Genomic DNA, 16,943 nt, shown 5'->3' on the forward strand with positions numbered 1-16,943 from the left:
TCAAATCGATTGAAGAAGTCTATGTCAGTAGTCAGGAAGTACCTGCAATAGTTCCCTAACTTACAAATTGCAAACTAAAACTCAACATCATTAATTGAAAATAAAGTGCTCTTCAACAAAGAACGTTAATATTAGAACTATCAAACTGGCCAAAATATTATAACTGGTAACAATTTTTTGTTTTTGCAATTACTAAAAACATACAAATGTTTTGTTATTTGTTTTAATTTTAATTAGTTGTATATATTTAGATACATATTGTAAAAAATAATAAAAGTCCTGTGTTAAAAAGTCTAATGCAGCTTTCTCGTATAAAAATCATGACACTTATCAGGACATTAGAAAAACGATCCAGAAACGTGAATATCAAAAATCGTATACCACTCTTAATAACGCCGATACACGCAAAAATTACCACACCCTTACAGTACCCTTAAATTCCACCCTAAGTATAACAACGAAGTGATCTACATTTACACAAAATGTTTTAAAAGGAAACCCCGGCGAACACCCTCAAAGTTACCCACAAAAGTGCAATGATACGAAGTTGGTGGTTTAAAGCCACGTGACGCAGTGATACCTTCTATTTCGCGGCTGCCGCAGTGGCGACATCTCGGACGCGATGGTCGTTTATTCGCGAAGCAACATACGACAACAACGTTCCCTCGTAAGCTGGTACCGCGTAAAGGGTCTCGAATCTCGCGAGGACGTTCGCGTCTCGCAAACATCGGCGATTAACTTCGCCGTGAATCGTTTGAAAAATAAGGAATCACTCGCGTTACTCACCTGAACCATTGATGTGTGTTGGCACGCGAGACAGACCTCCCCGCTTGGCGGCAGTCTGATGGCGAAATCAGTCCGTGCCAACCCCTGTCGTTGGCCTCGCGCCCCGTGCATTCAGCATCAGGCGCGCACAAACGCCGTTACACGCACGCACGCACGCACGTGAGCACTATTCACGTCACTACCACGACCACGCCCACGCGCCACCGACTTTTCCTTGTCCACGTAGATAGTTCACGTAGTGTTGTTAACTACCACCAGAGGTGCTGGCCGCGAGTCGACGGCCGCGCGGGCGCAAGCAGGGAAAATCGATTGTTTCGACGCTCTCTCCTAGGGTCAATCTTAATCTGGTCGCGATAAATCTATCCGGGATGCATCGCTAATTCACGCGCACCGGCTTCTTTGCAGACAGCTCGCGGCGCGGTACCACGACTACTAGTTAAGATCCCCTTGCGAACCGTCGCGTGTCGAGAATTCCACTACCGATTCACGCACCCTCCACGAATATCTCTGTTTACTACGGAGACCAGTGGACAATTTTTATTTTTCAATTAAAATTTCTACTATAACATGGATTGTTTATCGGATATACTCTCGTGAAAATTAGGATATTGTCATTCTAAAGTGGGTTGGTAATTATAACGAGGTTAGGGAGTTAAAATGGGAAGGTTTAAAAATGAAAATTGAAAAGTTATCGATCGCAATGATCATACGAAAAGTAACTAACGTCCGAATATATGTTATAAATTTCTATTTATCGATACGAGTGGATTTTCTAGATGTAATTGAACATTTTTTATTTATTAGATAAATTGTGGATTCTGTGAATTTACGAATCTTGAAATTCATGGTACTTTACTATACCGAGAGATTTATATTGTTACATATTAGATATTTGTATATTAGGTTAGAAATTTAAATAAAATTTTATATTTAGATATTATTAGATATTTATATAAATATTGGAGATTAACAAGAAAGATATTTATAGTATTTAAAAATGTACTAATAGAATAAAGAATCAATTTTAGATGCATTTACTTTTATCTTTTTTTTTGTGCTTAAGCATTAAATTAAACGATCCATTCGATTTCAATTCAATTAGTCTAGTTAAAATTCAATTTCACCGCCTCAATACTTTCACGCTCGAATTTCAGTACAGACATTTCCAAGGGGATCTCTCCACGCCGGTATCCTTTGAATAAATGTCGAGTCCGTATTCAATTTAACTTCTGTCCAACGTTTAAAGCCTTAGAAAACCATGGACAGGTGTTATCGTATTTGCATGATTACCTTTCTCCTATCCCTAAGATAACACGTTAAAACTCGAACTTGATAATAACAGTCCGCCACGCGGAAATTAAATAGCTGCGTCAGAATCCAACTTTTCAGACAGTTGTTATCCGTTGCATGTTCAGTTTTGCCAAAAATTTTCGCGAGTTTCCTGATAATTAATGAACATTCGGTCTTAAATTATTAAGAAAGCGGAATAAAAAGAGTTAAAACGTCCGGCACGCCTGAATTAAAGTTGTTTTTTCAATGACAACTTTGTGCGAACCCAATTACCTATTCATGAAACCGCTCGCGATACATAAGGAAACGAACTCGCAAAAGAAAGAGACGGATCGGAATTCTTGATCTCGGGAACCACTAAATTCTTTTCCTGCGGATAATCCGGTGGATGATCGCGGATAAAAGTGGTCCGTGAGTCCGCCTAGTGAAGCCCTAACACGGGTTAACATTTCTGGCAAACCAGACCGCCAGGTACTCGAGACGTCAAAAAGTGTTGAATAATTTCTGAATTTGCCGAGACAGCTTGCGGGATCCCGCATTCCCCGGTGTATCATACAGTCTAGTTGCCGGTATGAATAGAAAAGTATACATAGTTATGCGTGACCGGCTGTATAAGCGCCGTCATGGCAACTAGTACCTATACCCCACCAACCATGAACCCTGAGATAACATTTAATGAATAAGTCATCTAGATGGAATTAAGTTTAAATATTTCATCGATCGACTAATCTCCAGGGTGTACGGCATTGAAGTATAATTTATTTAGAAACGTCTCGCCCTTGATAAGAGAAGACGATTGGAACCCGAGATCCTTGCGGAAGAAAAAGAAATTAGAGAAATTCGGAAGCAGCCGAAGAAAAAGATGGCAGCTAACGAATGTACCCGTCAGTGGAAGTTGATTTATGTAAATGCTTCCACAACTGCTTTAAATGTTTAGCGAAACTCGTTTTCCAGTGAAAATGTAAATGTATCCTTCATTGAAATAATCGATATTTAAGTAAGTTCTTTGTTATCGTAAAGAAAACTTATAATAATAACATAGTTCCCGTAAACAAAAAGCAAAAGTAATGTGGTTTTAATTATAGAATATAAAGAAAACTTCTGTTAAAAAAGAAAAATTTTATATTAAAGTCTAACTGTGCTATTTTATAAAAAAAAGTATCTCTTTTATCATTTATTAGTATCTACTTTCCAATTCTTTTCTATCTACCATTCCAATTATCTCAGCCTTGTTAAATTGCTTGCCATGGTCTGGGATTCATCCTATTAAATGAGTTAAAGAAAAGGTACGCTTATGTGAAATTTTTCAATTTCAACACATCTCGTATTCACAATTTCTCGGAACAGGAACTAGATTATTCACGATGTTGTGTTCCCTATAGTTAGGAGCATAGTGTTTGGTTTATAATACGGTCTACCATCTCCTTCTCGTAAAGATGACGTTGCCTTAGGGATTCCAAATATGAATCTTCAATGATGTCGTACGAATTTAACGACGAACAGAAACTCGACGTTCGTTCGAATTTCTTAGACGACCTCCTTGATGACGGTTTCTTGCAAACGTCGCGGTTCTTCTTTGAATACCTGTCACCATCTATATCAATTCTTTTTTGCGCAACTTCTTGATCCTCGAATATCGTCGAAGATATCGAATCATCCTGTATCTGTTACAATGGAAATTATTATATCGATGATATTACTTCGCGTAATAAGGAAATTATTTAGGTAAGATTTAGAAAAACGAAATATATTTCAATGTCAAGGAAGTAAGAGATAAATATTTATTTAAAATTATAAAAATGAAACTGATGGGATTTTTATTTTCTTTTTAAATGCACGGCATAGTTCTGCATTGAAATGCAACGACCACTATCGATCTACCATCAAACCAATAAAAATGCTAAGATAGTTGAAAGCATCTCAGGAAGAATACCCTTTTTTTGGACAATCGTACAAAGAGATATCAGAAAAAGAATCATTGTTGAGCGTTCACAAGAGAGTAAGGACTCTTGATTTACCTTTGCATCGATCTGCTGATCCTTCAAAGGCAGGAAACATTTTTCAGCGGTAGTATCCTTCGTCTGTGGACATAAAGGAAAAGTCAGTAGTTAAAACGAGTTCAAAAGTCTTTTCACATGCTGTACCAAAATAAAGCAGAAAGATCAAAAACTTTCAAATATCCTCTGCACTCTGGCAAAAGGTGAAAAAAGAAAAAAATCAAAAATTTATAATACAATACAACATAATAGAAAAGTAAGTAATTTTCACCTTTAACTAAAGTAACTTCCTGGAGTCCTAGAAGGCAACGAACTTCCATTAATGATAACTTTAGCTCCCGCAACTATTCCGATGTCAATAAAATCGATCGTTTCCTTAAAAATTTCGCGTCGCACATGGAAGTTTAGCGAGAAGTTATTTTGGAATAGTTCCCTGTCGGCGGGATCGGTATTGAGAAACGTCGCGAACCGTTCCGAAATTCCTTTGTAAATTGTTTTGCAGTGACCGGTACGTCGACGCAACGGGAGAACATAGAATGTTCCGAACAAACATGCATAAAGAGCGTAACTCGTTGAAATTCAGACCGCGATTATCAATAGAGAGAGACGGGCAGGACAGATGAGGATACAAGCAGGGACCACTCTCGCAACGACGAAAGTAAGCAAAATCTAATTCCGGTAACGGTAGGCGAGTCACGGGACCCGGTCGCCTTTTCAGAGAGATGTAACGTAGGTTTATCCACGTGTAGAGAATTTCTGTACCTTCTCTCGCCCTCGTATCCTCAATTCCTGCCCTGTCCTTGTGGTAGTTGCGGCGTGCAACCCTCGCTTTGTGCATATAATTGGATTTAGCTTCGGATACCGGTCTCTACTTTGCCCGCCAGCATCCACACGGCAACCCTTCCTTCGTCCTTTTCCCGCCCTTTTCGTCCTACCTCTTCAACGTCGGCGTCTTATGATTAGATCTAACTCCACCTAACGGCTAAGGACTAATTTTGCATACCGTATCACCGATCAACGACTGCTTGATAAGGAGCGTGTAATTAAAACAAACTACCAAACACGTTTGCACCTATCCTACCTGTATTTCTCTTGATTTGCTAAACTCGACTGAATTATCATTAAGGAAACTTAATTTCCTTCACGATGAAAAGGAACGTAACGTACTCCGACGATGGATGCGTATGGAACACCATATATACGTATATCCGTGATGTAATTACGATGACGAAATCAAGTAAATTTCATATCACAAGACCAATGAGAAGCGATAAATTAAAGAGTCACGATTCATCGCGTAACAATTATTACATCGGCGTAGTATTCCAGAGGTGCACTCTCCAATCCTCCGCGAAAATAAATCTAAAAGCCCAATGACGAGAGTTGTATGACGTTAACGATCCTGTAACAAACGTTGGAACAAAACGCGTAACCGAGGGAAGATGAAACGAACGACGAGTAGAGGGGGAAAAAACGAAGAGGCGCTCGCCATTGTTAACGCGAAAGTGATACGTACGTAATTAATTTCGCTTATAAATCTTCCGGAGGACCATTACGAGGCTTGACTTTCGCGCGCTGAACAAGTAAAACGAATCAGTTTTCGTCACGATGCCTCTTTGCGTTCTCTAATTGGCAATTAAGTATCGAGCGTAACGCGAGCAAACGGCGAACGATGTTAATTCGTCATCCTGTCATACCTCGGTTATCCTTTTTCTACGTTATTATAGTTTCGAACATGGATAGTTGATTTTAATTCGCGCGGCTACAACTCGATTTGATCTTCAACTTTTTATGAATTTAGGGCCAAAATAGTGATAATTTTCCGCGTACGAACCGAAAATGCTTGATATTACGTTTTGCAAAATTGTTAGAAATTGAAATTATCACAGGCGTATGTATCGAATATTTCCAAACTTTTGCTTCGGCCTTTTGCATTCCAGTAACGTTTTTGTATGAAATAACAAAAAACTGGTCGTCGATAAAAGTAATTAAATGTGTACAATTATTTACGAGCATCCTCGAGGGCAAAAACTCTGCGCGTTTTAATGTTTATTACAAATTAATTTCGAGTAAAGTGTAAAACATTGTCAAAACAAAAAAGCAAAGAAATAACGCTCTTACGTAGTTTGTTTTCATTTTTTCACAGAATTGTTATTTCTGTCCTGACAGAAGCTAGCTTGTTATCTTTAATAGAAATAATTAATAAATAATACAAACGCAAACACTAAAACAAACTTGTCTATGTTTCTTGTACAAGTTCGCTACTAATCACAACGAATAACACAAAATTATAATCTTGTATTCTAAACAATGTTACAAAAAATAACACTCAATGATGAACGAGTAAAGAATCAATCGTACTACTTTGCCTTTGAACGTAGCTCGCAGATCTCGACCGACGTTATACGTCAAAATTGTGCGCATGACCCGTACCTTGATCCTGTGCGCTTGTAGCAGTATCCGTTGGCGATTTCGCGCGCTAACCGAGTTCCCGTATGACCTTCGCCGCATCAGCCACTCTCTCTGCAACAACAAACAATCCCTGAAGCTGCCATCGTTTCGATGAAACTTTCAAAAAACTAAACAAATCGGCAGGTACGGATGGACGCCGAGGGTTTTATTTACCTTTTACGAAAACCCCACGTTGCGACCTCCGTCACCTCTCGACAAGTTCCCGGTAGCGCGATCACGTACACGTACAACCTCTATATCCGAGAAGCGTCTGACAACGACATACTTCTACCGTCTATATGCGTATATGGTATCTCTTATTTCTCTCCTTCTCTCACTTTCTCTCTTTTCCCCTTATTCCTTCCTTCTTATTCTTGCTTCCCGCACACACGCACACACACACATACATTCGCAACCACCGAGCATCCGGCGCGGGTTTGCCCGTTAAAAGTGCAGTAAGATCGATCGATCGAGCTACACCGAAAATCGTCGAGTGCCGACTCTTCCCCGGCCGAATCCAGCGAGTAAAGTAGATTATGCAAATGCTCGTCGAAAGAGGAGGACGATGCAAAAGGAAAGGATGGGGAGGATGGGTGAGAGGCAGGTGGTAACCGGACCAGATAGAAGGGAAGAACAAAAGAACTCGAAGAGGAAAAGAGGAAATTGTATCTGGCAGAAGAGTCAGACTCGATCGCGTTGCGTGAACTTATCCTTAAAAGTTAAATAAGCCAACAAACGACGTTTCAATGAACGACCTTGCCTATTTCACCCTCTTTCCCTCGATCGTTGTTTCGAGCCTCCTCTTCTGTCGCGCTACTCTGTTTTCCTTTGTAGTATATCCCACTGTTCTTTTGTTTCTCTTGTTCACACGTTGCGCCTCTTGTGAAACCACAACGTTAATGCATGTCGGTGCAGTTAATATCATGGAAAGTTAAACCGCAGGCAATATTAATACAACCTTTTGGGTGCCTGTGTAATTATGGGAATTACGGTGTGCTTCTGCTGTCCCCTTGTTCCAGTCCGCTGACCTCCTCCGGCGCGGCGTTTCATTTAAACTGTTCCCGACGGTGCGTCCACCAAGAACAAATTTATTCCCGTATATCGGTATACTTATCTATACCGGTACCAAGTTACTCGGTAATCCTGGATAATAGCGAAAGTATGTACGACAAATGTGCGGCTATAAGAAAGATACTCGAATAAAGTCGGTATTTTTCACTGGGAGCAACTTGCGGCCTGAAACTTCTTTTTGCGTCGTCCACGTACGTGCACTTCCTTCCCTCGAGGAACCTTACATCCTTCATGTACACTGGTTTAACGTGAATCTTCCAGTTAGCTCGAAATGTTTAATGCAATTATGCTTGGTATCGCGACTCGATTCTTTGTGTTTAAGAAATTACATAGCGATAAATAAAGAAGTATAAATGTAAATTTGGCATATATCAAAAATTCAGTTCACGTTTACGCATCGGCGAGTGATCAATCTCCTAAATCAATACAGACAGTTTCTCTCCAACAGTTCTCTCGCAAAGTATTATTCAACGGTGTGCTCGCCTGAATTCATAAGTTTGATTTTGCTTGCGACTGAAGACTAAAATTATCCTCGAGCTACTAAATATTCCAAGATACATCTTCTAAAACTATACTCCAGTTTAAATAGAACTGCTCCGCTGTAACGCTTCGCTCGTATTATAGTTCCGTCGATTTGATATAACTTTGAGTTGCAGTAGGTTAGTGAAATATTGTTTATTGTTGCAAACAATACAGTCTTCGAAACTTTTGTTTCCATTCTAACAATATGCTGACAACAATTTACATCCTCGTGCACAAAGAGGAAAATATAACAAGACAAATTTGATGTAACACAATTTCTGTATTCCATAATAGAAATTTAAATATCTCCGCATTTCACGAATAAATTTATTCGAATGTTTCAAGAAATCTTCGTTCCGTCGTTCCTTTTGAAGAAAAAGGACTAAAATTCCTTAAATAAAATTCTCGGTGGTCACACAAGCGTTTTTCTCAAATCGTAAACAACCGTGACTGACGCCTGCTTCCAAAGGAACGAAAGAAAACGTTTAAAATCCATGCGCAGATGTCGGGTTTTGATCAAAGAAACAGAGTACCCGGGTAAATAAAAGTTGATGAAAAATCGTCGCTGAACCAATGAATAAAATTTTAATTTCCAATCCGCTAAAATCGTTGCCGTAATAACGGCTCGTGGTTGGACCAATGGAATTCCTTCTCCTTAAAAGCGAACAAGAATGCGAATACGTGTCTGCGAGAGAATGCGCGTGAATCCACGGGTAACCATAGCTATCCACCTTCCCCTTTCCCCCATTCTTCAGTCGAGTTCCAACTCACGGTGCTAGGAACTCTGAAAAATTTACAAACCGACCTTCTACCTCTCGAGTATTTAGCTCAAAGGCTTCTGGAATTTACTGTGTCTCCGAGTACGACGGCGACAACTATTTCCTCGTCGTGTGGCTGGCGTCGCGCGACTGTCGAAGCTGCACCGGCACGCTCGACCAAAATGCCATCTCAGAGGAACAGCATTACTGCCGATTTTTCCAAAGCATCCGCCGCCTTACGGCGCAGCACCATCTTATTAGATGGTGTAATAACTTAGTTTGCATTTCTTCAAAAGAGTGTCAAAAATCGTTGCTTTTTTACTTGCTTTACTTGCTTTTTGATCTTGTTTATACAGAAAGCAAGGTAGGTAAACCTAACGAATCGTTAAATAATTGAAATTTTAAGGAATTATCACCTTATTTTTTATTAGATCGTGGAGAAGTATGTCGTGTAACTTACGTGATATTTCCCTAATATTCCAGAAAATATAATACCGAAAGGCGAGCGAACTTATTGCACGACTTAGATAGAAGTTTCGAATATTTTATAAGTAACATGCTACATATAATATAAACAGCTTCGAACGTTTAAAGATAAAAAGAACGTTTAAAGCATCCCACTGCTGATGTGTACATCGATGATATAACTGAGGATTTATATACCGGAAGTTTGTGCTAAAAGGTGCCTGGCCGGAAATCCATGAAATTCTCCACGTATCGTTCGATGTACGAATTTGATAGGACTCGCACGAAGAAAATAGAGGACAGGAAATGATAAGGTAGCTGCAAGGAAACGGCCGCATGTTTATTAGATTGAAGTTACGAAGACGGGCGACAAGCTAACTCGCTTTAGGTCTTCCGTGAAATTGTAAACTGTGATGGGTCGACGGAAGCAAAGTTTCTTCTACTTCGCTTTCTCGGCTCCGGCAGGTTAACTTCCGGTGGGACAAGGAAACGAGATTGCTAGATGTCTCTGTTCGAACTTTTGCTAACTCGACTTTAACCCGAATAGCCGCGCTCATCCACGAATCGTCAAAAATACGATTCATGTTTTATGAATACGAAAATGCATGTCGAAAAAAGATTCCTTCTAACGAAGATATATAAGCATTGAATTTCTAGTATCATTAACAGTGGATTCTTTACTAGAAACGTTATTCTCGAATATCGAGATACGAAGGGAAACTTGTAAATTAGTTTAATTAGGTTGAATAATTTTCATTTCTATTGTGCATCTAATTATTCTGAAAGTTTTCGTACCACTCATTGAAGTATAATGAAAATACCTTGCAGTAATTTTTAAAGTAAAAATGTTGAGTTCATACTACTGAACTCCTAATAGGATCTAATTGTAAAACAAGCAGTTAAATTTATTGCTTGATTGTTGTATCATATATTGACACCTACCAATAAAATAAGCAGAAACTATCATATATCGTATCTTTTATCTATTCTAGTATACACATATGTATATTTTTCCCATTTTAGTCATAAATACATATAATACACCATGTAACTACAGCATTGCATAGGGTCTACCGATAAGTTGTGTTTTCGTATTTATTATTATGTGATATTAACATAAATACTATACTGAATAAAAATCCAAGTTCCTTTAGTCATAAATGACTAAATTAAATTAGTTATGACTTAATAAATTTATGACTTTAGTCATAAATACATATAATACACCAGGTAACTACAGCATTGCATAGGGTCTACCGATAAGTTGTGTTTTCATATTTATTATTATGTGATATTAGCATAAATACTATACTGAATAAAAATCCAAGTTCCTCTTAAATCATAAAAGATCAAACATGGGTTTAAGGAGTCGTCAAAAGGAATACATTTAAGGAATACGTAATAAAAATCACAACTCGAACGACCTTGAGTTAAGGTAAGGTCGTTAGCAGCAATTCTAACATTTTCAGCCAATCTGTTTCCAATATTATACTCCTCCATTCTCCGATCTCGATGTCGCGATGAATAAATCCCAGCTCAATTAAGTACGGTCAAAGGATGTACTAGAAGGGAACAAACGAAACACACCTACCTTCGCTTGCATCTCAACTTTATCGGGCCCAAGAGATCGATCGAGCTTCGGTATCGACAGAGTCTTGTACTCCTCGATGGTATACGGCCTGTAGCCGAGACTCTTCGATTTATCGTCAGACGTGTTGTGTTTAGCCATTTTCGAGCTACAGAAGATACTGTTCGTGTCTTGGAACGCTGATCCACGCACAGTTTTAGTGGATCGGTTGGCAAGGGCCGCAGGATCGGTAGATCCCTCGATTATACGTCGATAAAAACTCAGCTCGCTTTGATCGTCCCTCGGGGTTGCCAACGAACGTGTATCGTCGTCACTGAGCTCCTCTCGTTCGCTGTCGCCGCAAACCGACAAGGTGGAACCCTCTGGGGATCGAACCTTGTATTGTGGTCCACCTGCGAACAAGGAGAAACGAAAGATACGTCTTGGTCCAGACGTTCTTCAACCTATCGGTTTGAAATTAAAGTAACGATCGCTATTTTGGACACGACTCGAAGTAAAGACATTTCCAAATCTTTTGATATTTAATCCTCGGATACCTAAGGCTAGGACAGTTTTGGTTCTTGCAAATACTTCGCCTTTCTTATTAGACTGTTGCGCACGAAGATCGCAACAAAAAGACGCGATGAATACATTTTTGTTAATTTTTTTTCACTTTAATATCATATTACGGCTAAAAAGAAATATTTTAATGTAAAATAATTAAAAGTAAAAAGAACATGGATGACGAATTTTTGGAAGCGAACGATGTCTTAATTTCTTCGATATTTTCACATTACAACAAGCAATATTTAGAAACTTACGAAGAAAACTATGCATTATACTTTAATTAATATTATTTTCGTGGCAAGTTTTATTAAAGGTTTACCCATTCCATCTGACACTTTCTGAGTTATACTTACCTACTTTTATTGTATTTAATTATATAAACGACTCAATTTTCTAAATTAATTTATATAATAACAAATTGTTATGTAGGGATTAGGTAAGGGGGTATGTCAGTAGGTTGAGCCAGCTCTTTGCATAATCGCTGCAAAATAAAATATCCAACGCTCCAACGGTAATCTATCCTATGCTAGACGAGGGTTAATGATCTTTACATTAATAAAGATCAGTCTACATTTACAACAAAACTTAAAGCAAATATTTGAAGATCATTAATATCAGCCTGACAAATTCTTCATGCTTCTACCTATCTCAAAGCTTTCGAGTCAAATCCCTTCGGTATTAAACTACAGCAATTTTCGCGTAATCTCCAGGGCGTTGTATATACTTTGTCACACGTAACCTTTTAAAAATAGCCACTCTCTCAAAAACAACGCTTCTTCCCGTGGAGAGCCGGAACTAGTGGACACACCGCGCTTTGAATTACAAGAAAAATTCAACGCGTCCAAATAACAATAAAGCAGGACCATGGCTGGACCATGAACAAACAAACAAGAAAGGACGGTCCTGAGATGACCATCGTACGTTCTAATCCTCCGCGTAGATATATATCACCGGCGTCGAAAAGACATCTAATCACGACCAAAGTAAACGTTCTCCGAGGAAAATTGCATCGTTCCGGTGGCGTTTCGAGCGCCCTCGCCTAAACGTATTCTTCCCGCCCCTCGTGTCGGTCACGAAGCAAGAGGAAGAGTAACGTCATTTCGTTTCGGACTAACTGAATCTCCGACGATAAAGCTCCAAATAGGAGCATGGTTTCCTCGCCTGCTGAACCTTCGGGGCGAGCACGTTTCCGAGTTTTTTGTCCGTCTTCATAGCCATCGGTATATCCCTCGGACAACAACTTCGTTTCGTTGTAAACGTCTTGGAGAAACGCTTGGTACACCTTGCACTGACTCCCTGGTTGACGCCGTCTTCTCGTCTTGATTTGTCCGTGTTCTAAAAAATAGGAATAAACAAGTTTGATTTAGCGACCGAACTCCGATTTGAACTCATTTTGGTTAGGGTATCCCACGGTTAGGCAATGTCAGCTGTGGTCGCGTCACTGCAACCGTGCTTTCGAAGCTCGATCACGCTGTTACGTTCCGCTACCGAGACTAATCACCTTTCTTTTCTTCGGATAACCACCACCCAGTTTTCGTCTTTCACTAGGTAGCAGTTGTCTGGACACGATCGGTATATTGTATTACACATTTAATACATTACAGGGCATTCTTATTTAAATAGAAATTTGTTGTTAAAATTTCTTAGTGGCAAGGGAGTGCAGAAAGTCTGAATAGAATGGAACTATTTGTGTCATAAACAGATAAATAATAATGTTTATACATTTCGCCAATAGAAACTTTAAAATCTAGCTTGTTTATGAAAAGTTTTCCTACGATTTGTAAGCTAGAAAAATATGTGCAGTGGGAAATCATCCTACGATCTTTAAACTAGTAACAAATCAAGATTTTAAAAATATCTTAATTTAAACAGTACAAGTTGACAACAAAAGAGATGATTTTACCTATCAAACAGTTGAAACGAATCAAATAAAAGATAATAAAATAATATAAAATTGAAGTCCTTAGTTTATAAAATTGTCAAAATGTCTCATTTGAAATGCGTTGTAACCTCGAAATCGAAACAGTCTCTCGTCACGCTACGCTCATGATCTTACATTTCTCTTAAACCGGTCCGCAACGTCTCGCTTTCCGTTCCTCGAAGACGCCGGGCGTTGTCGCTTGGACGCGTCTACGAGTCCTCTGTTCGCAATTATTGCATTCCTGCCGCTGGCTGTCCCGGTGTCTTTGTGGGTATTCGGCGTAGTTTCATTAGATCCGATATCTGAAACGTTTCCGGTAAAAAAGAAACGAGACGAAAGACAATACCCTCGAGTGAATCGATCTCGCCTTTTCATGACTGTTTCTTAGCAAAGGTATTAAATATCAGAGAATAATTATGTATTACCTAAGAGTTTAAACAATAATTGAAAAATAATCTATTTACAACATCAAAAATTAATACTAGCGTTTCAATATCGCTTAATGATATTATATCATAATGATATAGCTCTTGAGCTACTTATAATCGGTATTGTAGTGATTAAATGATATTAAGAACGTTAAAAATGGTAATTTTACTGATAGTAGACAAATGTAAACATTGAAATACTATACATGTTTTACCCTTCCCTCGTTTCTGAGTTAATGACAGATCAGTGGATAAATCAACATTACAGATTTTAGTTGACTTTAGGTTAGATCCATTTTTACACCTTCCGTGTAAAGAATTCTGATTTCTTGACGAGATTTCTTTAGCATCCTCTAACGAATCCGTGGAATACTCTGACATTTTAAGAACAGTTTCGATTTATTTACTTGGCAAACACGCTGAAAGCCACGTAGAAAGCTATTGCAGATAATTATACACTACATCGCAGTACAAATCAAGCGAGCAAATGTAAATTGGTTACGTAGCTCAATTCAAACAGTCTCTTACGAGTATTTTATGATAAAAGGATCATATGGTCCAAAAGTATGGAGATATTTAAGTAAATATAAAATGTGAAACGAAAGATCCATAAAACAGTGAGTTTTATCAATGTTACTATCCAACGATCAAATCGACCAATCTACGTGTCGCATATTGACATTGATTTCAATTTTAATATCTAAGCAGGTACTTTTAAGTACAAGAGGCGTATACTTGAATATATTTTATAGCTAAATATACATAGTAAAGATATATAAATAATGAAAAAATAAACGTTACATTCGTAAGAAATAATGTCCAAAAGTAAGTTAATATTATTTATTATTAACATAAAACAATAAGACAAATATGCATTAAGTACCGTTTACTTGTTCTACATGGCAGCACCTATCAATTACTATAATAAACGCCATCTATTATGAATGAATTAAACATTTTTATGATATAAACCATAGCTTCGGAACTTATTTCGTCTATTTGATGGTAGATACGATGCTATACATACACAGCTAAAGAAGTTTCTTAACTATACGTAATTGTTTGTTTTAAAAAAGCAGGTAAAAAGAGAGGGAAATCGTATTAAATATGTTAATCTTCTTCTGAACTCTCCATTCTTGTAGCAATAATATGTGGAGGGGAATAAGCCCAGGATAAAAGATTCCTTCCACAAAACTGATATAATTTATTCATTTGTTTAAGAAATTATTAACAACTGTTACAACGTACGTATACCGTAGAAGGTGAAGAGTAGAAGTATTTTTTTTATTAATATTTGTAATTGTGTACAAAAAAAAGTATAATAAAAGACTAATATGGCTAAGAAGTTAAAGAAAAATGCCACTAATGCAAAAAATACTGGTAAAAATGTTAGCGCAAAGAATAACCGTCGGGTGAGTTAGAATAGGTTATACAATATCTGTATTTAGAGAACATTTATATATATTTATACTTTTATACACGATATAAAGTAGAAAACGTTTGCAATCACATCAAATCATAAAACATCCACTTTATGCCTATTATATCTAGTTACATTTACTATACATATTTTAGACAAGGAAACAAACGGAAGAGGACAAGAATAAACATAAATCCGCTATTATTAAAGATCACAATTTGAAGTTCAAAAACAAATCTACGAAAAATAAATTAACGAAAACGATCAAACAAATACACAAGAATGGAGAAAAACGTGCTTTCATTAATATTTTGAATTCTGACACTGTAAAAGTCATAAATGTAAAAAACAAGGACAAAGGTAAAATAAGTAGACAAGTTCAAAATAAAAAGAATCAGCAAATTAATGACAAAAAACCAAAACAGCAGAAACAAAATAAAAAGAATAAAATTTCTGATCAATCTAAGAATAAACTTAGTAATGATAAAGAGCTTGCAAAAAAAGCAAAATTAAAATCTACAGGACTTGAAACAAAACAGGAGCAAAAGCTTAATGAGAAAACAAAAAAATTGAGTAAAGTATTAAAAAAACAAATAAGACAAAAAGAGAGTAAATTTTCAACAGCTTCCCCCCCAAAAAATAATGATTCACAAGTAATTATAAACCGTAACTTAGATATCAAGCGTTTGGAAAAATTGCTTGCTAATAAACAAAAAGAACGAAAAAAGAAGGAAATAAATATGGAACCATCATCTTTAAGAGAAAGAATGATGACTAAATTAAAAGCTTCTAGGTTCAGATATCTAAATGAAACACTTTATAATAATGAAAGTTCAGAGTCTAAAAAATATTTTAAAAGTGATCCTGATGCATTTAAGGCATATCATGAAGGATATAGACAACAAGTCGATCAATGGCCTGTAAATCCTCTTGATATTGTAATAACTTCGATTAAAAAAATGTTAGTATATTTATTACAATTATAAATTGATATATAATTGTTATATTGAACATTATATAAATATTAATCATGTCATAGGCCAAAGGAATACATAGTTGCTGATTTTGGATGTGGAGAAGCAAGACTTGCTACTGTAGTTCCTCATAAAGTACATTCTTTCGATTTTGTTTCTTTAAATGAAAATGTAACTGCTTGTGACGTGGCACATACAAACCTATTAACAAGTAGTGTAAATGTTGTTGTATTTTGCCTATCACTTATGGGAACTAATCTTAAAGACTATATTGTAGAAGCAAATAGGGTTCTTAAAAAGGGGTAAGTACAAAAATAAAAGTAAATAATATGAATGAGTCTATATTGCGTATATATATTGGTAAACTTTAATATAAATAAAATATAAATAAAAACTCGTATAACAAAAATTTATTTGTTTTACAGTGGTATTTTGAAGATAGCTGAAGTTGAAAGTCGATTTGAACAAGTAAAGGATTTTATAGAAGCAATTAATAGTTATGGTTTCAAAATTATCTGTAAAGATTTATCACACAATATGTTTTACTTTTTAGACTTTGAGAAAGAAAAAGACATTAGAGGTAAAAGAAATAATCTACCTCCTATTACTTTAAAGCCATGTTTGTATAAAAAACGTTAGATAATAAATAGTGATTAAACACTATATTCTTTATGTTTCATAAAAAATTGTGTTTTAATAAAATTTATTATTTTGTTATGTTTACTC

The 16,943-nt window shown here is 36.9% G+C and overlaps 3 protein-coding genes across 4 annotated transcripts in view; 1 reads left to right on the plus strand and 2 right to left on the minus strand.

The window, feature by feature from the left end:
• LOC132911516 (beta-1,4-glucuronyltransferase 1) overlaps nucleotides 1-1,641 on the minus strand; it is a 37,303-nt gene extending 35,662 nt beyond the window's left edge. The window contains exon 1 of the mRNA XM_060968219.1: nucleotides 787-1,641. Within this exon, the coding sequence (XP_060824202.1) occupies nucleotides 787-897 (111 nt within the window). The 5' untranslated portion in view covers nucleotides 898-1,641. The remainder of the gene's footprint in view (nucleotides 1-786) is intronic.
• Nucleotides 1,642-1,797: 156 nt separating this feature from the next.
• Nucleotides 1,798-14,853, minus strand: LOC132911525 (uncharacterized). 2 transcript variants are annotated; one of them, XM_060968230.1, is made up of 7 exons: nucleotides 14,030-14,853; nucleotides 13,531-13,697; nucleotides 12,590-12,809; nucleotides 10,932-11,320; nucleotides 6,507-6,596; nucleotides 4,095-4,157; nucleotides 1,798-3,740 (listed from the first exon to the last, which is right to left on the minus strand). In XM_060968230.1, the coding sequence occupies exons 1-7, from the start codon at nucleotides 14,202-14,204 to the stop codon at nucleotides 3,459-3,461; spliced, it is 1,386 nt and encodes a 461-aa protein (XP_060824213.1). In that variant the 5' UTR covers nucleotides 14,205-14,853; the 3' UTR covers nucleotides 1,798-3,458. The 2 variants fall into 2 exon arrangements, with proteins under 2 accessions (XP_060824213.1, XP_060824220.1); XM_060968237.1 differs by lacking the exon at nucleotides 1,798-3,740 and adding an exon at nucleotides 3,835-4,010 and having other exon boundaries at nucleotides 14,030-14,851.
• A 19-nt stretch (nucleotides 14,854-14,872) lies between these two features.
• Nucleotides 14,873-16,930, plus strand: LOC132911640 (uncharacterized). The gene is made up of 4 exons (XM_060968386.1): nucleotides 14,873-15,235; nucleotides 15,399-16,204; nucleotides 16,283-16,519; nucleotides 16,643-16,930. Exons 1-4 carry the CDS (start codon nucleotides 15,158-15,160, stop codon nucleotides 16,854-16,856), a joined length of 1,335 nt encoding a protein of 444 aa, XP_060824369.1. The 5' UTR covers nucleotides 14,873-15,157; the 3' UTR covers nucleotides 16,857-16,930.
• The last annotated feature ends 13 nt before the right edge of the window (nucleotides 16,931-16,943 follow it).

This window comes from Bombus pascuorum, chromosome 1 (genome assembly GCF_905332965.1).
Source record: "Bombus pascuorum chromosome 1, iyBomPasc1.1, whole genome shotgun sequence".
In the NCBI taxonomy this organism is placed as follows: Eukaryota; Metazoa; Arthropoda; class Insecta; order Hymenoptera; family Apidae; genus Bombus; species Bombus pascuorum.